Source organism: Mustela nigripes, chromosome 13 (assembly GCF_022355385.1).
Source record: "Mustela nigripes isolate SB6536 chromosome 13, MUSNIG.SB6536, whole genome shotgun sequence".
Taxonomy (NCBI): Eukaryota; Metazoa; Chordata; class Mammalia; order Carnivora; family Mustelidae; genus Mustela; species Mustela nigripes.
In genome coordinates this window covers 37,327,812-37,350,354 of record NC_081569.1, presented here as the reverse complement: position 1 = coordinate 37,350,354, position 22,543 = coordinate 37,327,812, and the positions used below count along the sequence as shown (strand labels likewise).

The following is a 22,543-nucleotide window of genomic DNA, read 5'->3' as shown; positions in this document are numbered from 1 at the left end:
AATAAAATGAGTAACTTCTGCATGAGGTCTGAGTCTGAGATGAGTCACATTACAGCTTCCAAAGGTTTGATCTGTATTCTTAGACTTCCTAATTAGTATAATGGGCAAGATGGCATAACCAGTAAAATCTTAAATGATGCCCAAGCCAGTGTGCAAACTTCCAAGATAAACTTCCTGAGTTGAGTAAGAATAGTTTAGAGATGGTAATATATCAGCACAACCTCCAACGAGACCATCAAAACAGAAGGAGCACTCTAAGGCAGATTTGCTAAAAATGCCCTAAAGCATAATGAAACGTGTTGCTAACTAGAAAACAAAACTGTCAACAAGCATACACCTCTGGTGCCATCATAATCATCACAGTTAAATTTTACTGAGTGCCTTCTATGTGCCACTATCTATAGAAGATCCATTTTCCCCATCTTAAAACTGAGGAAATTTTGTCTTAGAGAATTTAATCTTCTCAAAGTCAGTGAATGGTAGAGAACTGATTTAAACTTGGGAACTATGATAGTAGATGACTTAATGTTAGTCACTGATTTTTTTCATTTCCAGCACCAAGAAATCTGGTAATAGAGTACACACTTAAAGAGAGAATAATTACCATTAGACAAGCCATTTTTGAGGTCTCAAAATCTCTCTGGTCTCAGGACTTGTACAAAATTATTCTTCTTAAAAAAATATTTTGTCCCTTCAAGCTCTACTACAAAGCTGTCATCATCAAGACTGTATGGTACTGGCACAAAAGCAGACCCACAGATCAATGGAACAGAATAGAGAGCCCAGAAATAGACCCTCAATTCTATGGTCAACTGATCTTCGACAAAGCAGGAAAGAATGTCCAATGGAAAAAAGACAGCCTCTTCAATAAATGGTATTGGGAAAACAGCTACATGCAGAAAAATGAAATTGGACCATTTCCTCACACCACACACGAAAATAGACTCAAAATGAATGAAGGACCTCAATGTGAGAAAGGAATCCATCAAAATCCTTGAGGAGAACACAGGCAGCAACCTCTTCTACCTCAGTCGCAGCAACTTCTTCCTAGGAGCAACACCAAAGGCAAGGGAAGAAAGGGCAAAAATGAACTATTGGGACTTCATCAAAATCAAAAGCTTTTGCACAGCAAAGGAAACAGTTAACAAAACCAAAAGACAACTGACAGAATGGGAGAAGATATTTGCAAATGACATATCAGATAAAGGGGCTAGTATCCAAAATCTAAAAAGAGCTTAGCAAACTCAACACCCAAAGAACAAATAATGCAATCAAGAAATGGGTAGAGGACATGAACAGACATTTCTGCAAAGAAGACATCCAGATGGCCAACAGACACATGAAAAAATGCTCCACATCACTCAGCATCAGGAAAATACAAATCAAAACCACAATGAGATACCACCTCACACCAGCCAGAACAAGTCAGGAAACGACAGATGCTGGTGAGGATGCGAAGAAAGGGGACCCCTCCTACACTGTTGGTGGGAATACAAGCTGGTGCAGCCACTCTGGAAAACAGCACGGAGAGTTCTCAGAAAGTTGAAAATAGAGCTAACCTATGATCCAGCAATTGTGCTACTGGGTATTTACCCTAAAAATACAAATGTAATGATCCGAAGGGGCACGTGCACCAGAATGTTTATAGCAGCAATGTCCACAAAAGTCAAACTATAGAAAGAACCTAGATGTCCATCAACAGATGAATGGATAAAGATGCGGTATTTATATACAATGGAATACTATGCAGCCACCAAAAGAAATAAAATCTTGCCATTTGTGATGACATGGATGGAACTAGAGGGTATTATGCTTAGCGAAATAAGTCAATTGGAGAAAGACAACTATTGTATGATCTCCTTGATATAAAGAAGTGTAGATGCAATAGGGGATGGGGGAGCTTAGGGAGATAGGAAAAGAATAAATGAAACAAGATGGGATCGGGAAGGAGACAAACCAAAAGAGACTCTTAATGTCGTAAAACAAACTGAGGGTGGCTGGGGGAAGGGGTGTAGGGAGAGGGTAGTGGAGTTATGGACACTGGGGAGGGTATGTGCTATGTTGAGTGTTGTGAAGTGTGTAAACCTGGCGATTCACAGTACCCTTGGGGCTAATAATACATTATATGTTTATTAAAAAAAAAAAATTTAAAAACTGTAAAAAAAAATTTTTTTTTAAAGATTTTATTTATTTATTTGACAGAGAGAGATTACAAGCAGGCAGAGAGGCAGGTAGAGAGAGAGAGGAGGAAGCAGGCTCCCGGCTGAGCAGAGAGCCCGATGCGGGACTCGATCCCAGGACCCTGAGATCATGACCTGAGCCGAAGGCAGCAGCCTAACCCACTGAGCCACCCAGGCGCCCTAAAAAAAAAATTTTTTTTTATCTTAATAAATACTGAGAACTTGGGGCGCCTGGGTGGCTCAGAGGTTTGAGCCTCTGCCTTCGGCTCGGGTCATGATCTCATGGTCTTGGGATCGAGCTCAGCAGGGAGCATGCTTCCTCCTATCTCTCTGCCTGCCTCTCTGCCTACTTGTGATCTCTGTGAAGTAAATAAATAAAACCTTTAAAAAAGAAAAAAAAAAATACTGAGAACCTGAAGGAGCTTTGTTTGTGTGGAACATATTCAGTGATATTTGCCACATTAGAAAGCAAACCTGAGAAATTAAAAACACAAGAACTCAGAGCAAAAACATTATCATATATCATGTAGCATTTGCATACTCCAGAGTACAGTTAGGAAAGAACAAGACTGAAATGGCAAAGAATGTTTTAGTTGTATGAGAATAGTTTTAACCTAGCAAACATTCTAAAGGGTCGCAGAGACACAGAGAGGCCCTTGGAACATACTACATAAATTGCTGGAATAGACTATTCACTATATTTTTAAATAAATTATGAATCCTGATTAACTAGTACTGTCACAATCTGGAAACCCTACTTGAAGACTATTTATAACAGAGACCTCATTTCAACAGAAAGGAAAAAAGATTCAGGGAAGTCAAGGGGCATTCCTAACATCACACAGCTGGTTCGTGGCAGTTTGTTTATTTATTTATTTGTTTGTTTGTTTGTTCATTTAAAAGATTTTATTTATTTGGGATAGAGAAAATGAGAGAGAAAGAGAGAGAGAGCATGGGGGCAGGGAGGGTCAGAGAGAGAAGCAGGCTCCCCACTAAACCGGGAGAATAGTGCGGGACACGATCCTGGAACTCCAGATCAGGTCCCGAGCCCAAGGCAGTAGCCCAACCAATTGACCACCCTGGCACCCCTGATGGCAGTTATTTAATCTTACTATATTAAAGAACAAATTTTGGCTTTTGATTATATCAATAGACAATTATTTGGAGACAGTTGGTAGTAAGGAAAGCAATTACATAATAATAAGCAGGTATCAAAATTCCAGGGCTTTCTGAAATATCCCCAGTACTCTCAGTCTTGTTCAGAAAGAGCTGTTGTGCAGGCTTTGTTTCTCCATTCACTCATGTATGTTGCTCCTAGGGTTCTTGGCTCTTATCAGATCGTTTCCATTTCCATTACCACTTCCAAACAGGATAGAGTAACAGTAACCAGATTAACCCTCACACTTGAAACAATAAAAAACCAAATAGCAGTTCTGAGACATCAGACGTGGACAGCACAGAGTACTGATTCCTGAAGAGTGAATCCAAGGATTGCTGATGACTACTAGGGAAGAGGGATGTATCTCCACCTAGAGCTCTATACCAGAGAAAAGTAAAGAATATTTCAGACACAGAGAAGATGAAAAACCTCATCAGCACCAGACAAGCACAATGAGAGTGTTAAAAGAAGTTCTTTAATCATAAGAAAAATAATACCAGCTAGGAATACGAACCTACACAAAGGACTAAAGCATGTTTCCTGATCATAATGGAATTAAATTAAGTATCAATAAAAAAGTTTCATTAGAGAATCCCCCAAATATTTCAAAATCAAACAGTACACACTTCTCAGTAAGTATTCAGGGAAGAAATCAATAGGAAAATTGTAAAATATTTGGAACTGAAAGAAATGAAAACTCAACATAGTAAAAACTGTAGGATGCAGGCAACAGCATGATCAGAGGAAAAGTTACAGCAATAAAGTGCCTGTTAGAAGAGATAAAAGGTCTCAAATAAATGAGCTCAATTATACCTTAAGAAACTAGAAAACAAGTTGCCTGGGTGGCTCATAAGGTTAAGTGTCTGCCTTTGGCTAAGGTCATGATCTCCAGGTCCTGGGACGGAGCCCTAAATTGGGCTCCTTCCTGGCTCTGCAGGAAGTCTGCTTTTCCCTCTCCCTCTACCCCTGGCTTGTGTGCTCTCTCTGTCTCCTCTTTCAAATGAATAAATAAAATCTTAAAAAAAAAAAAAAAGGAAATAAACGAACAAACTAGAAAACAGGGGTACTGAGTGGCTCAGTCAGTTAAGCATCTACCTTCAGTTCAGGTCATGATCCCAGGATCCTGGGATGGAGTCCTGCATCAGGCTTCCTGCTCGGCAGGGAATCTGCTTCTCTCTCTTTCTCTACCCCTCTCTCCTCTCCTCATGCTCGCTCTCTCTCTCTCAAATAAATAAAATCTTAAAAAAAAAAAAGAAACTAGAAAACAAAGAACAAATTAAATTCAAAATAAGAGTTACAGAAGTCAAACATACCGAAAACAGAAAAACAACAGAGAAAACCAGTGAAACCAAAAACCAGTTCTTTGCAAACATCAGTCAAATGATAAGCCTCTAGCCGTATTGAAAAAAAAAAAAAAAGAAACAATTCATTGATAATATCAGGAATGAGGTAGGGACTGTAACTAAAGATTCTACAAATACTGTGCCAGGTAGACTCTAAGATAGCCCTCAGTGATCTCTGGTATTCATACCCCCTATATAAATCATTCCCCCAGAGTGTGAGCTGGCCTAGTAATTTGCTTCTAACCAAAATAGTATGGCAAAAGTGTATGATGTCATTTCTGTGATTAGGATCCATAATATTGTGCCTTCAATCTAGCTAAGCAGACCTCTCCTTACTTGCTGGCTTTGATGAAGTAAGCTGCCACAATGGAAAGGCCTGGCTAGCAAGATAATGAAGAATGCATTTTCCTGCTAATAGCTACAAACAAATATGAATTTGGAAGCAGATTGTTCTCCAAAGGTCTTACAGATGGAACTCTGGTTCTGACCAGTATCTTGCTTAAAACCTTGTAAGAGACCCTGAAGCAGAGGACCAAACTAAGCTATGCCCAATCCTCATGAATAGAAACTGAGAGACAATATATGTGTATTATTTTCAGACAGACACTAAATTTGCGGTACTTTGATTATTTCAAAAGATAATTAACACAAATATTTAAAAGATAACAAATGCTACAAACTTTATGCCAATAAATTCAACTTAGACAAAATGGACAAATGGACATATTTCTTAAAATATACGAACTAGGGGCACCTGGGTGGCTCAGTGAATTAAAGCCTCTGCCTTCAGCTCAGGTCATGATCTCAGGGTCCTGGGATGGAGCACCACATTGGGCTCTCTGCTCAGTGGGGAGCCTGCTTCCCCCCAACCCCCGCCTGCCTCTCTGCCTACTTGTGAGCTCTGTCAAATAAATAAATAAAATCTAAAAAATATATATATGAACTAATAAAGCTCACTCAAGAAGTAACTTGAGTAGTCCTTTATCTATTCACAAATTTGAAATTGTAATTAAAAATCATCCCCAGAAAAAACTCCAGGTTCACGTATCTTAACTGATAAATTCTACCAAACATTTGAAGAGGAAATAATACCAATTCTACACATCTTCCTCAAGAAGTTAAAGAATAATACCTCCCAACTCATTCTTCGAACCCCATATTAGCATGACACCAAATTCTGACACAGAACCAGAAAAAAAAAAAATTCTACAGATCAGTATTACTCAAATATAAAAATTCTTAACATCTTAATAATAATTCAGTAATACATAAAAAGGACAGTATATAATAACCCAGTGCCATTTATCTCAGGAATGCAAAGTTGGTTTAAAATTTAAAATAGTAATCAATTCCTAGAGTAACACACTAAAAAATTTTACCATTTCAATAAATGTGGAAAAAAATTTCATAAAATCCAAAGTCCATTTTCGATAAATACTCTCAAAAAATTAGGTATAGAAGGGATTGACCTCAGACTAATAAATAACATCAAGGAAATTTATAACATCATGCTTAATGGTGAAATGCAGTTTTCCCAACTTCAAGGACAAGGTAAAGTTAACCATTCTTATCACTACTATTCAATACTGTAGAAGATACCATAAGCAACTCAATAAGAAGAGAAAAAAATCCTGATTGGAAAAGAAAAAGTTACTCTCATTCACGGATGACATACTATCCAAATAGAAAACCTTCCAGCATGTACAAAAGAGCTACCACAACTAGTGAGTTTAGCAAGGTACAGGATACAAGATCCATATACAAAAATGTATTGTAGTCACATTTATATAAGACATGAACACCCAGAAACTGAAATAAAAAATTTATACTAGAATCAAAAATTATGAAAGAGATAAACTAAGTAGAAGATATACAAGATCTGATCAGTAAAACTACAAACATTACTAAAAGAAATTAAAGAACTGAATAGAGATATACCACATTCATGGATTAGAAAACTCCACATTGTTATCAATTCCCCTTAAAATGATCTATAAATTCAACACAATCCCAACCAAAACCTCATAATTATAGAAACAGGGGACACCTTAGTGGCTCAGTTGGTTAAATGTCTAAATTCAGCTCACTTCAAGATCTTGAGATGAGCCCCACATCAGGCTCTGTGCTCACCAGGGAGTCTGCTTGTCCCTTTCTCTCTGCTCCTCCCACTCTCCTGCCCCTGCTCATGCTCTCTTTCTCAAATAAATAAAATGCTTAAAAACTGATATGCGGGTTTAAAATTTTTCAAATTATATGCAAAGTCCCTAGAATTTGCAGAACAATTTGAAACATAATAACAATGTTGGAGAACTTACACTGCCTGACATGAAGATTATTTTATTATTTATTTGTTTTTTAAAGATTTATTCATTCACTTGGTGGGGGGGCAGAGAGAGAAGGAGGGAAAATCCCAAGCAGGAACCCTCCTCCCCACTGCCAAGTATGGAGTCTGACATTGTACTTGATCCCACCATCCCAAGGATTATGACCTGAGCCAAAACCAAGAGTCAGTTGCCCAACTGATTGAGCCAACTAGGCACCCCTGAAGATTTTATTTTAAAGGTACAGTAATCAAGATGCTATGGTATTGGTGTAAAGACTTTGAAAAATCAGTAGAACAAAAGAGAGTTCAGAAATTGACCCTCACATACATGGTCAATTGATTTTTAGCAGAGAAAACAAGAGAATTCAACGGGGAAGATAATCTTATTCAATAAATGATGGTAACAAAACTGGAGAGCTTTATTTAAAAAAAAAAACACATTTAACCCTTAATTTACACCTTTTACAAAAATGAACTCACAATGGATCACATATCTAAATTAATGATTAAATGTATCTCATCTAATATACTATTTCTTGAGACTATTACTAGCAATCAAACTCAATTCATAAGTAATGCGGAAGGATTCCATGGTGGGGAAAAAACTGTGATAAGTGTATTCTATTCCTTTCTTAAGGAATTTTAATTTACAATACTTTATTTAAAACTGATAAATCCAACAAAGGAGTCTAATTTTGTTTAACTCATTACATAAATATATTGGACTATGAGCTCTCTATTTACATATTACTTATTAATATCTTATTAAGCACAGTTTGAAAAACCATGATCTTGATGAAAATTTTTGTTTTACATGTTATGAACTAATGTCCAGCATAAGTAACATTTGATCAAACTCACTTGTCTAAAGGAAGAAGTCTCTGGGTTTGAGTCCTTTGTTCTTTGTATTATAAAACAGACTACCATTTTCGACTGATATGCCCTAGAGGTTTCATAACCAAACTCTGCTTCAATTTCTGTGCTTCTACTCTCCCTGGGTCATCATTATCATAACCTTTATCACCATATAGTATAATAAACTGTTTTTCCCATGAGAATGAACACTCATTTGCCCAGACAGTATGGACTCATCATTTTGTTTTGTTTACCTATTCCAGAGACCAGAAAATTATGGAATCTCAATAAATGCTGCATGAATGAAAGAACTGAGCAAAAAAAGCATTCCATGTGAACAGCCTACAAAGAGTACAAGCCCAAGAGAAGACTGCAGAACTCCAAATTGTGAAGAAAGATTCTGAGTAAAAAGTGATCTAAGAGAGTAAGGTAAAGTTAATGGGAAATCAAGAATAATATTTAAAGAGCAAGAACTCAGAAAACTATAAACTCAATGAGATGTAATGGTATCACCAATACAGAGCAGATAATTGCCTACAGGACAGATGATACTTTCTTGCTAACCACTAAGTAACTTCTTATATTAAACACCAAGAAAAAGATCTGCTCCATGCAAAAAGTAGCACATTATAATATAAAACCATATGAAAGTAATTATTCCATTTGACAGCACAAAGGTTTAAGTATCAGCTCAATGCATTGAAAAACACTCCAAACTTCTTATTTGCAAAATAAAAATGTTAGAATACATGACAAAAGTACATCACAAAAGGAATTAAAATTAATCTCTCATGCTAAGTCTTTGACATACACAAGCTCATTTAGGTCTCATAACTACCTTGTGGAGTAGATACCCCTTCAAACAAATTTGAGGAACTGAAGTTTATACATCCTATTGTAAGAACATAGATTACCAAGAATCTATATTCATAAAAATCCGGGCTGCCCAATTTTTTCCCAATAATCTCTAAATCCCAAAATCTATAATGCAATAAACTTTTCCAATAGTTTCAGTTTTGTGAACAATTCACTTTTCTTGACCTACAGAACCTCTTGTTGGTCATTTAAAAACTGCAGCAGGTCCCTCATCTTGTTCAGTACATACTCCAGGAATAGTGACCTCTCTAAGAAGCCTCTCAGACTGGTGTAATTCCTATGAAGCTTTGTATCAAAATGGATCTGTAATTTTTCATGACACTGAATGTAAGAGGAGGAACACTTGCAGACTACTGAATAAATTCCAGATATTGTGCTTTCTAAAACTTCTTGTGTTAATTCTCACACACTCATTACAAGATAAATCTCTTTGCTGATGAGAAATCTGAGGCTCAGAATTAAGCATCTTATCTTTTCCAAGGTCAGATATAGTGGTGAACCAGGAAGGAAACTCACCTAATTGATTCTAGAACTTATATTTTTTAAGTATAAAATGTAAATAATATTTTTCTAAGAAATAATGACAGTACCATCATCTTAAAACTTGCAGAATATCTGTCTTTAAAGTCCTGAACAGGAGGAATAACAACTGTTTCCGGGTTTCTTGTATACTTTGGCAAGTTATATGGTAGAAGGGAAGACTAACTTAAGAGCCCTACTGCCTGGCTACTAGTCTTGGATGTTTAATATCTGTTAAGTTATTCACCTTCTCTGAACCTCAATTTCCTCACCTCTAAAATGGACAGGATTTTTAAAATGGCTTTTTGGTAGCTGGTGTGAAGCTTAAAATAGGGAACATGTGAAAGGTTTTAAATGATATTGTAACAAATGATAGTTATGATTACTGCTTTTAACAAAAAATAGGCTAAGTGGACCTAGAAAGGTATCCAGCCCAAATCTACCTTCCATTCTGTTCTTATGGATAAGAAATATGTGAATCTATAGAAAATTTAAAAAGCTGCCAGAAATAAGACCTCAACAATTACAAAAAGGGACATAGGAGATATTCAAAGAGTAGTAAGTTTTGACTTTCATCTGTTAATTAATTTATTTTTTTTAAGATTTTATTTATTTATTTGACAGACAGAGATCACAAGTAGGCAGAGAGAGAGGAGGAAGCAGGCTCCCCGCTGAGCAGAGAGCCCGATGTGGGGCTCGATCCCAGGACCCTGGGATCATGACCCGAGCCGAAGGCAGAAGCTTTAACTCACTGAGCCACCCAGGTGCCCCTCATCTGTTAATTTAAAGACTAAATAGGGAGGGAAAAATGAAACAAGACATAACCAGAGAGGGACAAACTGAGGGTTGCTGGAGGGGAGGGGAGTGGGAAGGATGGGGTGTCTGGGTGATGGGCACTGGGGAGGGTATGTGCTATCGTGAGTGCTGTGAATTGTGTAAGACTGATGAATCACAGACCTGTACTCCTGAAACAAATAATACATTATACGTTAATTGAAAGAAAATTTTAGACTAAATAATGATAAGATTTTAAAGTAAGAACTGTAAAGATCAGTCCTGATAAAGATGTTATATGACAGGCATGCAAAGTAAGTTAAAACAGTGAGGTGACAAACCGACTTAAAGGCTGGTTCCAAAAGCTATGTGACAGTATCTGATTGCATACTATCCCTGGAAGAACAGGTAAATGAAAAAAATAGGTCTGCCTAGATCTTAAAACGGAAAAGTAGACAACCTGATAGCTGTGTGATTTCTTTCATTTTAAATATATGATAGCGGGGCGCCTGGGTGGCTCAGTGGGTTAAGCCGCTGCCTTTGGCTCAGGTCATGATCTCAGGGTCCTAGGATCGAGTCCCGCATCGGGCTCTCTGCTCAGCAGGGAGCCTGCTTCCTTCTCTCTCTCTCTGCCTGCCTCTCAGTGTACTTGTAATTTCTCTCTGTCAAATAAATAAATAAAATCTTTTAAATAAATAAATAAATAAATAAATGGTAGCAAGAGATTTAAAGGAGCTTACATCATCCTAACCCAATATTTTCCTTATGTAAGAACTAAGATTACAAGTTGGTGTTGTTTTGAATAGAAAGAGTAACACACAACATTTTCCCTCATGGGTTTATTTAAACCTAACTTTAAAATGCACCCTTTTCTCATCCATAGTTTTTCTTCACATTCAGAACATTCAGAAGGAGCAGTTACATAACAAAACAGAGATTAATGGGAACATAGATGCAATATATAGAAAACACTTACTTTAATTCTCTGTCCCTCCTGTCTTGCTTTGCTATTTAACTGCTTCATCTCGTGTTTTGTACCTGAGATCAAGAGGCATAAAATACTATTTCAAAATTTGTGTGTCCTTTCTAATTATTGCATTTGAACTTGTAGTAGCTATAAAACCTACACCATTTCCCCTTTGAAAATAAAAACAATAGCAAACAATAAACAACTAGAGAAAATATCTACTCTAAAGAAGAGAAAGTAGCACTAAACTTTATTACCCATCAATGCTATCAATGGAGGACAATGAGTAAAAATTTATTTTTTTATTCACACAACTGGATTTTCCTATTTATAAGGGAAACTATTATAACCAATCTGGTAGTTGCATCACACAACTGCAGCTACCTTGTCAAACCTGAATAAAACACGGGAAGAGTGAATATATACAATTTTATATCTTCCTCAGTTGCCAATGTGCCAGTTTTGGTGTTTTTTTTTTTTTTCCTTTGAGACACCACTCCTCTTTCCATTATTTTGTGGTCTTGATCCTATCATCCTAATCTGTCTCATTTCATCGCAAGTAGGCCTATGTAGTAGTATTTTTCCAGATCATCCTATTTCTTGTCACTCTTTTACTTTGGATCCATCCCTCATTCCACAATATATTGATCTTCACAAAATCCTTTGTGTCATTCCCTCCCTAAAAATTTATTTTTAAGTGGCTCTCTAACTTGCCAAAGGACAGACTATGTTTCTTGAACAGGGTTACGTGCCTTATCACATTATATGTGTATATAGCAAGATCATTTACTCTTTACTGAATTTCGTGATTTTGAGGGCTCTGTACTTGTGGTCTCATCATTCCACACTTCCAAAAGCTGTCTTCCTTTTAATCTTATTCATACAAATACTGTTTGTCCTACAATGATCTACTCAAACACTTCCTCTTCACTCTTTCCCAATCACCAAAAGTAATCTCTTTATCTCCTATAACTAATGAAATTAATTTGATAATTAACTACTTGTTGCCAAACAATTATAGCTTCTTCACTGCTGCCTTAAGAGTTAAAGTTTTATAATTTATTTAACTCTTTAGGCAAAAATGACTTGTATTTCTAACCATTATTTCCTGAACTCTAAGAAATACTTTGTGCTCTATTAATGATGGAGAAATTGAGTGCCTCTATAAATCTCATCATCTTAAAACTGGGGCACCAAAGTAAGCTCATGTTCCTTAAAAAGCAGAATGACAACATTACCATCCTTATTTACAAAGGTAGCTCTCAGACCACTGTGCTATACTGGGAGAAGGAAATTACAGGTTCTCTCTATCCCTAGATATTCCTAGGCCTCTATGGTCAAATGTAAATGAAATACTCATCAGTCTCTCCAGTATACTCTGGCCAGTATAACCAGTATAACCCTTCTTAGGGTCAGAAGAACTTCTGTGTATTATGTATAAATAGCACACAGATGAGGCTCTATTATCTCATCTCCAACTTGCTATCCACCCAACTATAGAATGGCTGTTTGCAAGCTCAGCCACATGAATGAAAAGATACTGAATGCCTGCTAAGAAGGGAGAGAACGCTAGGCAGAATTAAAGGTCACTTTAGCTACATCAGGCAGAAATGGTCTAGGAGCAGCTAGAGAGGTAATATTTAACTCATTCACAATACCTTATAGACTCAGTTTAGTTTCCATAGAATCTGAAAGCCAGGTGTCCATTCTAGTTGAATTTTTACTTATTTTTGTTTCCCTTATCCAAAGGAAGTAGTACCCAATCTATGGCTTTGAGTATGAATCTTAGAAGGCTAGAGCAACTCCTGAATCTCTGTACTCTCATATTTATTTTCTACCTGACTTGGGTCTATCAGGCTGCCATCCATGCATATTCCTGATAAACAGCCAAAGAAATGACCACTGCTGGTGCTTTTTAAACAAGATGAACACTCACCCTGCTACCACACTGTAACAGGTAGCAGAAAGTCAGAGTATATATTAAAACAAAAGACCTCAAAACATACCTACTATTTATTTCTTGATTAAAAGTCTGAAATTATTTTGTGCTGAGTCATAGACAGCCGGCAAACGTAGTTTTTTAAAGCCAACTCATCACCACATAACTGGTTTTCCCCTTCTCCACTAATAGGCTTGAGTCTGGAACTTTGCTAAGGTAGTTACTATTAGTATCCACCTCCCTTCAATCAATGAAAAAAGGAAAAGGAAAAAAAAATTTGAGGCAAAGAGAAAAAATTTGCTTAGAGTCATACAGCTAGGAAACAGTGCCAGAAATAGAACCCACACAACTTGATTTCAATGTTCAAGCTCTTAAATCCTATGCTTGTCTGCCTCACAATATACTATACAGGCTAGCAAACTTTTTTTTTTTTTTTTAATTATATCATGTCCCATGTCCTCTTCTGAAATATCAAACACAGATCCTCTTTTTTCTTCAGCTTTCTCTTCTTCTTTTCCATTCCTTCCGTATGTGGCAAAAAATTTAAGACACTTCTTCTTTGGCTTGGGAAATACTAAGGTAAGGGTGTTAAAAAGTAACTGTATAGAATGTGGAATATCTGAGTTCTAGACCAAAGTCTGTCATTAACTAGATAAATTGTCTAGCCAAATCTTATGTGTATTTTGTATCAACACCACCTATTTCAACCTAGCCAAATTTCAAATTCTCTTAGTTTTCTCAACTATACAATTAAAGGACTGGACATAGAGAGCTAGCACATTTTCTAGTTTTGAAATTCTATGATACTGCAAAATGGGGAGGAAAGGAAGAACAACACAGGCATGACTGTTTCAATCTGCAAACTGTATTTTATACAGAGAAGGGGAAACCATGGTAGAAATTTCGCCACTGAAAATATAAGCAGTCAAACTCATGTAACTGAATGTTGCTTCTTTCCCTCAAAATAACTACAACAGATTATAACCTGAAAAATGCTCACAATTAAAATGCCAACTGCTGGTCACTGCTAGTCACTGCTGATGCCTATAAATATAAATATAAGTTCTATTAGTGGTACTGATCTCTCTTACTTTTTAAAGGGAGGAATGAAAAATTCTGTATCTTAGGGAAAGAATGTCAGTGGGAAGACATCTCCCATTTCCTGTGAGCCCTGCCATAACACTAGGATGCAAACCCCAATGGTACTTCAGTACTTTGAGCTTGGCCTAGGTTGGATTGCAGAGCTGAGAGGGCAGGAAAACCAAGATGTCATGGCCCCTTGAAATTTCCATGAACTAAAATGATCACACAACATTTCAGAAATGGAATTTGTACAGCAGGAAGTACAACCAAGAAAAAGAAAAATGAAGTACTCATTATCTGGAGAGAATAATAATAATGATGGTAATAATAGTAATAGCAGCTTTCATTTATTGTATTAATAAATGAAATGAAATACTTCATAGCTATTATTACATTTCATCTTTACTCAAACCCAACAAAGTATGTGTAAAATTATGATAATTTTAGAGATGAGAAATCTGAGCCACAAAGAGGTTGAGTAACTTGTCCAAAGTAACAAAATGCAATTCTCCAGAGGTGGCGATCTTAAATAAAATGTTTCAATAAGTAGTATCATTAATCAGGACAGTAATTTGTTAAGCATAGGAGAAAGGAAGCCTATTACCATTAATACCACCACCACTGACTTCAAACTTTGAACTTCATCATAAATCAACTTTGATTCTTCTCCATCTCCAGACACAATTAATTTAGTAAATCTAACAATTCTTCCCAAATTTGATTATATTCAGCAAACATGTATAGAACATCCATTATGTAAAAAGCCTTGTATTAGAGTAAAACTTTTATATCTAAGTTTATCACAGGACTTCTGCTTTCCTAAGAAAGAAATAGATAATTGACAGGGTAAGGAAATAGATTTTATCTATGCCTTTCACAAATCTAAAGGGAAGTATATTCGGCCACAACAGAATCAGCAAATACTTCTTACTCATTACACTTAGGAAGTAGCACATCTGCAAATGTATTCCTTCATTTAAATTTGGTTGATTGTTACATATAGATCTAGTTAATAAATTCTGATATACATAAGATTAAAGCCAACACTTACACACCACTATGTAGCAGACACTGATCTAAGCACTTTACACAGACTTATCTCATTTAAAAATAGATTTACATGCATTTAAAACTCATGACAACCTTATGAAGTAGTTATTACCCCCATTTTACAGATGAGTGAACTGAGGTACAGCAGATTTAGGTAACTTGTCCACAATCATACAGGTAGTAAGTGGCAGAGACTGGATTCATACCCAGGCATTCTGGCTCCAGAGTCTATGGTCTTGACCACTGACTGCCTTCTAAAGGGGAGGGGGGGAAAGTCTGGAACTGGAATTAAGCACTGATGTGATGGTAAATAACAAAAATCATGGTATTCTCTGCCCTTTATGCCTGGTGCAATGTCAAATATAGAAAACACTTGTTTGCAGGAAAAGATAAAAACTAAGGGAAAGAAGGAACTATACATCTTGCTCACATCTAAACTATTTGAGATCTTAACTGCTCTATTCAATCTCTGGTGCTTTAACCTCAAACACGACTTCTCACATATTTCTGAAAATAAGTGCTATTCACACCATGATGGTGCTTTTTCTGTTCATTTGTGTATGTTGTTCTGCAAAGGCAGGCAGTAGGTCAACAGTGCAGAAACCACGTCTCTAACAAAGGTAGATTTGAGGTACATGCCACAAATGCTCTTACTTCCTTATGAGTGTCTCAAACTTGGTTGTCTCATCTCCACATTTTGTTAAGAATGCTAAGCATGTCTACCATTTCTTCTGTAACCACTATTAGGTACAGCATTTGTTTCTGTGTCTGCCTATCAAAAATTCTTTCTTGATTCATGTGCTATGGATAGTTCTGATAACCAGACCTCAACAAATCACCTGCATACTGTAAGGCTACTTAACTTGTGAATTTGGGAAAAATAGGGCAGACTGGACTGACTTTTCCTGCTTCTGAGAGAATACATATAAGACTAATTACATTGATGAGAAGTTGTGGCCTCTTAACCAGAGAACTCTGGTAGATCTCATTTACATATCAAGGTTATTAGGGCAGAATGCTATCTTTGTTAGATTTAAATATATTTTTTGATATTATTTATTTGAAAGACAGAGATCACAAGTAGGCAGAGAGGGAGGCAGAGGGAGAGGAAGGGAAGCAGGCTCCCTGCTGAGCAGAGAACTTGATGTGGGGTTCGATCCCAGTACCCTTGGATCATGACCTGAGCCAAAGACAGAGGCTTTAACCCACTGAGCCACCCAGGCGCCCTCTTTGTTAGATTTAAAGCCAGTTCCAATTAGGCAAAAAGCGTACAAAGCAAAAATTCCCTTTAAAACATTGTTAAACAGATATTAAGTTCAACCTACATGATTTGGTGTAACCAATCTTATACAGTAAAATGCAGGGTTGAAATACATTAATAGAGTAGTATTTAACAGAGTTCATGTGCCAAATAATACAGTAACACAAAAAATGATTCTTTTTCCCCCTTACAGTTTTAGCGTGGGGGTGGGGAGACAGGCAGGGAGGGAGAACAGCAACTCAGTTGAATCCAACAAAACTACAATCATATACTTTATAACCCCACCAAAGTACTCATTCTGCAGGTTTACATACTTTTTATTGTGGCCTATTAAGTATTTTCAAACTTTACAAAAAGTAAAATAAAAAAATCTTCTATCAGGAATGTAAAACTAAATTATTTTTTAAATGATGCAACTTGCTGTGATGGAAATTTATTATTTATACTGGTAAAGTCTAAATAAATGTCACTAATATAATTTCTACAAAAGTATCTGCAATTTCATTAAAGTTTACATTGACTTGTTAATAATTTTACAATGCATCAAATTTCATTTATAGCTAATATCGGTATTTACTCCTGAATTTAAAAAACTGAAGATACTATGATACTCAGTAGAATAAATACTTTGGTAAACCGAGATTCTTATTAACAAAATTATATCCACCTATACTTATGATTGTGAAAAAAAATGGTCAACTTAAAAGATGACATTTAACAATTAAACTCAGAAAGTTGGTAACATTCCTATAAAGGAGTGCTGAGGGCAGCTTCAAAGATAACCATAAATGTCTTTCCCTGGTGAAAAGAGTTCAGGGAATTTAAGTGATTGAAATTATAAATGAAACATAACTTCTTAACTAGATAACTAAACCATTTTAGTTCAAAATCATGACCAGGACAGAAGAAGCAAAGTGAGTGGAAGAGTAGATTTCAATGAGAATAAAAATAAATGGTAGCATTAAATCACCACTCTATCTGATATCTCAGTAGACTGGTAAGAAGAAAAAGGAAAAAAAAAATATATATATATATAGTATGGTAGACTGGGAATAGCTAAAGATTAATCTGTGTTTTTAAAGAGAAAACTAGTTTACTATTAAATCAATTTACAATGTATACAATACACACTCAAAAAATTAAGAGTAAAAAATAGCATTTCATATTCACCTATCAAATAGCAAAACAGAAAAGGAAGATTTGCTTTGAAGTCCATCTCTAGAGGTAAACTTAATTTCACAGTCATGAAATATGTAAATGTTTGGATATACTATTATGTTCCCTTATCCTAGAATACTATTTAGCACTCAAGTAAGAAAAGAAATTGAAGTCTGAAAGGAAACATAAGGTACAAAGGCACCATTTAATGTATTTTAAGAAATAATGTTATCACACATTAACTCAAGACTTTGAAAGAAAATAATCCGATATTAATAAACAGTATTCTGTTCTCCACTATATAAATAAAATTCATACTTAGCAATTAAAACAGGAAACCTACCTTTCCTATTCACATATTATTTAAAGCATCAAAAACTTTTAAAGGAAGGAAATTTGGACATCAACCAGTTCAACTATCCCCAAGATAAAATAAGGTGTCCGAGATTTCACCACCGAGTTGACAGTAAACCCAAGTCTTATGGTGCCCGAGACAGTGCTCTTTACACTACAACCCAGCTTTCTCAGCAATGAGTCCCAAAAGGAAAACACTAAAAACCATGTTTAATTGTCTCTCTATGTATCTTTTTGGATTCTACATGACTATTTTGTTTCTTCCCAAAGTATTTAAAATAAATTAAACATAGGCTACAGCCAAAGAGAGTAACAAACCACATGTTTTAACTTAGCGCTTTTTTAATACAAAGCAGCATAACCCATATGGACACTAAGAACTCCAATCACATACTGTTTCCTTCCATTTATGCCAATTTGCTTCCAGTATTAAGTATCCATAAATTTTATGCTTCTCCATCTTCTACTGGTTAATTCTAAGATAAGTAAATAATTCACTGTTCATGCAAAGCATAACATTTTTGAAAAATTATCCCTTAACCTCACCAATTTACTGTGGATTCTGGGAACAGAGTTTAATTTTACTGATAATTCTTTGGTCTAATTTTTAATATTTCAGTCTTATTATTTTAAACTTTTGGGGGATTTATTGTTTGTTTATTGATTAAAAAAAAGTTCTAACCTTTTGACCTTTCCAAGCATAAAACACTAGCTTGGTCCTATTTTCTCTTAACTGCCAACCAAGAAATGTCATCTGTTATGTCTGTTTTGATATGCTTCCAAGAGACAGGGCTATAGAATCCCTGGTATAAATGGCTGATGACTACTACTGGAACAAGAAGGACAGAGGAAAGACTAGAAACTGGTATTTGGAAAGTCAGTGCCATCTCTCTAAAGGTAATACATGAAGAAAACAATACAGAAAGAAAAATGACTATGTATGGTAAGAATACTTAGTGAGGCATTCCAAATTCTTCCAGCTTTAGTAAAGAGTACTGCAGGTAATCCAGGTATAGAAATAACACCAAGAACATTTCCTTCATTATAAGAAATAAAATAAACTCCCAAAGTATGACAATAAATTAAAATATAAAAAAAAATTAAATCTACCACAAGGGTTCTGCATAATTCTATGGTATTCCCATGTAAATATGTTAATATTTATTTCTCTTAAGAAACAGAGCTCATATATGAAAAGTCTTACTTATTCTGCCAAATTACTTTATAGTTTTAATCAAGGGTTGGTGAATGAACTTACTCTAGATGAGTCATAAGAGGGGCTTGGTTGACCACTTGTTCCCCAAGATGTTGTACCTCCTCGTTCATCCATACCTAAGGAGAGAAGAAAGTGAAAGATATAAATCCAAAAGGCTATGATGGATTTGTTTTCATACAGTATGGCAGAGAGTACAAGTCAGCAAGTAGTATTTGCATTTGTATGGAACTCACTGTGTACCAACCAATTCTTGTCTCAGAAATCTGAAGAAAATAAGCTACCTCAGAAAGTATTCATCACTGCTCCATACAACTCCTTTTGAACAATGCAGACTTTCAGAACCAAAACATCTTTGGAGGCTTCAAAATAGGGCATATCTAGGTCTCCACATTTCTGTCACATCCACTGCTACTTCTAAAAGTAGATAAAACCCCCAACTTTCTATAGTTTAGTGCTGTCTACATGAAAATATGAAGAATTTAGTTCTTATGGATAAGCCTTAGAAAATGAAGCAAGTTGGGAAGCCTGGGTGGCTCAGTTGGTTAGGCGGCTGACTCTTGATTTTGGATCAGGTCATGATCTCAGGGTTGTGAGATCAAGCCCCACACTGGGCTCTGCACTGGGTATGGAGGCTACTTAAGATTCTCTCCCTGTTGCCCTCTGCCCCTCTCCCTCTCTATTTAAAAAAAAAAAAGAGGGCGCCTGGGTGGCTCAGTGGGTTAAGCCGCTGCCTTCGGCTCAGGTCATGATCTCAGGGTCCTGGGATCGAGTCCCGCATCGGGCTCTCTGCTCAGCAGGGAGCCTGCTTCCCTCTCTCTCTCTCTGCCTGCCTCTCCATCTACTTGTGATTTCTCTCTGTCAAATAAATAAATAAAATCTTAAAAAAAAAAAAAAGAAAGAAAGAATGAAACAATTTGGAAAACTGTTAATAAGTTAACAAAATTTTAATTTTAGTAAGTTAATAAAATTAAGTCAAGTTAATAAAATTAGTTTCTAATACGACATTGACTAGATATTCTTAACTGAAGGTATCAAATTAAATCAAACTATACCAAATCATAACAAATCAATGTTATTTACATTAAAACTAATAAAAATGTAGTGACAACTCATCCTAGTAAAATCTCCTCTAAAATCTGATTTTAAATGAGTAGATCTACTGTCTCTCTCTCTCTTTTTTTAAAGATTTTATTTATTTATTTGACAGAGAGAGACACAGCGAGAGAGGGAACATAAGCAGGGAGAGTGGGTGAGGGGGGCGAGCAGGCTTCCTGCTGAGCAGGGAGCCTGATGTGGGGCTCTCCATCCCAGGACCCTGGGATCATGACCTGAGCCTAAGGCAGATGCTTAATGACTGAGCCACCCACGAGCCCCAAGTAGATCTACTCTTATGAAAATTGCAAAGGATAACTCAAAGTGAAAAAGGATTAACAAAAAATCAATTTATTGTGTTCCTTAATGTACCTTCTGAAGGTTTGGCTCCATTATTTTCACCTTCCTGCCACTCCCTAGAAAAAGTTGAAAGAGCTAGAGACCTCTCAATCTAGGTATCTCTCCCTTTGCTGTTTCAAGGACCAGTCCTTTTCATCCTTGACCCCAAGCAGTGTATGCTTTCCCAACCCTTTCCAAGTTTTCTACAAACACGAACAGCTGACTTTTCTTCATGCTTTCATAAGAAAACTCAAGATGTTCCAAAGACAACATTCTACTAAGTTTAGAACCTCCTTTTCTTTAAAAAAAAAAAAAAAAAAAATTCCTTGACATCCTCTGTGATTTAGATGAGAATGTGGTCTGTAGTGAGTTAAATACCACAAATTCTCCAGTAACTAGCCATGATTCTCACTCTTTCACAGGGACAGAACTGCCAACTGAAGGGATAGGTGACAAACAGGAAGAGGACTCACTTTCCAAAGTAGAATTTACTAATCACTAAATCAGCTAGTAGGACCTTAATTTATTCTTTTTATGAACCTGTACTTTCTGTATTAAGTGATTAATGTACATTTTTAAAAGTTTTTAAAAACACCATAGTAAAAAGATGGGTGCCTACTACAGAAAACACTCTAGGCATAATTTCAAGTGAACCAGAAGCTTTGAAAACAAAGAGAGATGCTAAACAAAAATACACAGTGTTTTGTTCATGCCTGGATAATTCTTAGTAAAATTCTAGATTTAGGAAAGATTCTTTTACAAGTTTGGGAAATATCACAAAAAATATACTTTGTTACCATCTCTCCAGTATCACTAATTACTTTGGGCTATATTCCAAGCATTTTCTTTGTAAGCAACACTGTAGAATAGCAGTCAGAATTCCTATGAGACCCAATCCAAGAAAAGGCTACTTACTAACACACAAAATCCTATAATAAAAAAACTACTTATGAAACTGCAAATAATTTTCTGAAAATTTAATTTTTTAAATCATACTTCCCATTTGCAACTGTTTTTCTATATAGGTAAAGTTTTTTTATACTACATAGCCAAAGTAAAATACAAACTTAAATTGACTACTGAAGGCAGGGTCTCAAATATTTGTACACCCCTATTCTATTGCATTATTTAAAATAGCCAAAAGGTATAAGCAACTCAAGTATCCACTGACAGATGAATGGATAAATAAAATGTGACATATACATAAAATGCAGTATTATTCAGCCTTAAAAATGAAGGAAATTCTAGAGCCTGGGTGGCTCAGATGGTTAAGCGACTGCCTTAGGCTCAGATCATGATCCTGGAGTGCCAGGATCGAGTCCCACACCAGGCTCCCTGCTCAGCAGGGAGTCTGCTTCTCCCTCTGACCTTCCCCCCTGTCACGGTCTCTCGAATAAATAAAAAAGTCTTTAAAAAAAATGAAGGAAATTCTTACACACGGTACACCTTAATGCACCTGAAGACATTTATGTTAAGCAAAATAAACCACCACAAAAAGAACAAATACTGTACAATTCCATTTATATCAAGTGCCTAGAGTAGTCAAATCCATGGAGAAAAAAAAGAATGGTGGGGCTGGGAGGGGGAAGGTAATCTTACTTTCAGTTAAAGTTCAGAACACAGAATAGAAACTTATAGCCTAATGAAAATAATCAGACCATAATTTGTTTTACGACTCTGAACGGTCTTATATTATATGAGAAATAAATATGAGGTCTATGTGTTATTAACATACACCCGTAAAAGAAAATACAAAAAAAAGATAAGTGCTTGCTATAGAAAACATCACAGACAAGATTTTTAAAAGATATATGAAATTCTGTGAAAACACATACTCAATTTTCATTAAGTGACACTAATTACTCCCACAGTGTAAAAGAAGAGCAAAGATTTAATGAAATTAAAAGAGATGATAATTAAGCTAACAGCTAAGGAATGTGACATATCAGTGATACTGGACATGGCAGGGGGATTCAAAGGATGCTAAAGACTAACAAGGATTTGGCGTGGTTTGAAACTCAGAGCTCTATAGTTTTATTGTTAACATATCCAGTC

General features: G+C 35.9%; 1 protein-coding gene across 7 annotated transcripts in view; it reads right to left on the bottom strand.

Moving 5' to 3' along the window:
- The window catches only part of TCF12 (transcription factor 12), a 389,941-nt gene that overhangs the window by 207,765 nt on the left and 159,633 nt on the right, over positions 1 to 22,543 (bottom strand). For 6 of the 7 annotated variants that reach the window (XM_059371992.1, XM_059371995.1, XM_059371994.1 and 3 more), the window contains exon 4: positions 19,100 to 19,173. In XM_059371992.1, coding sequence (XP_059227975.1) covers positions 19,100 to 19,173 — 74 coding nt within the window. Of the gene's footprint in view, positions 1 to 11,005; positions 11,068 to 19,099; positions 19,174 to 22,543 lie in introns of those variants that run through there. The other variant, XM_059371998.1, reaches the window with a different exon arrangement.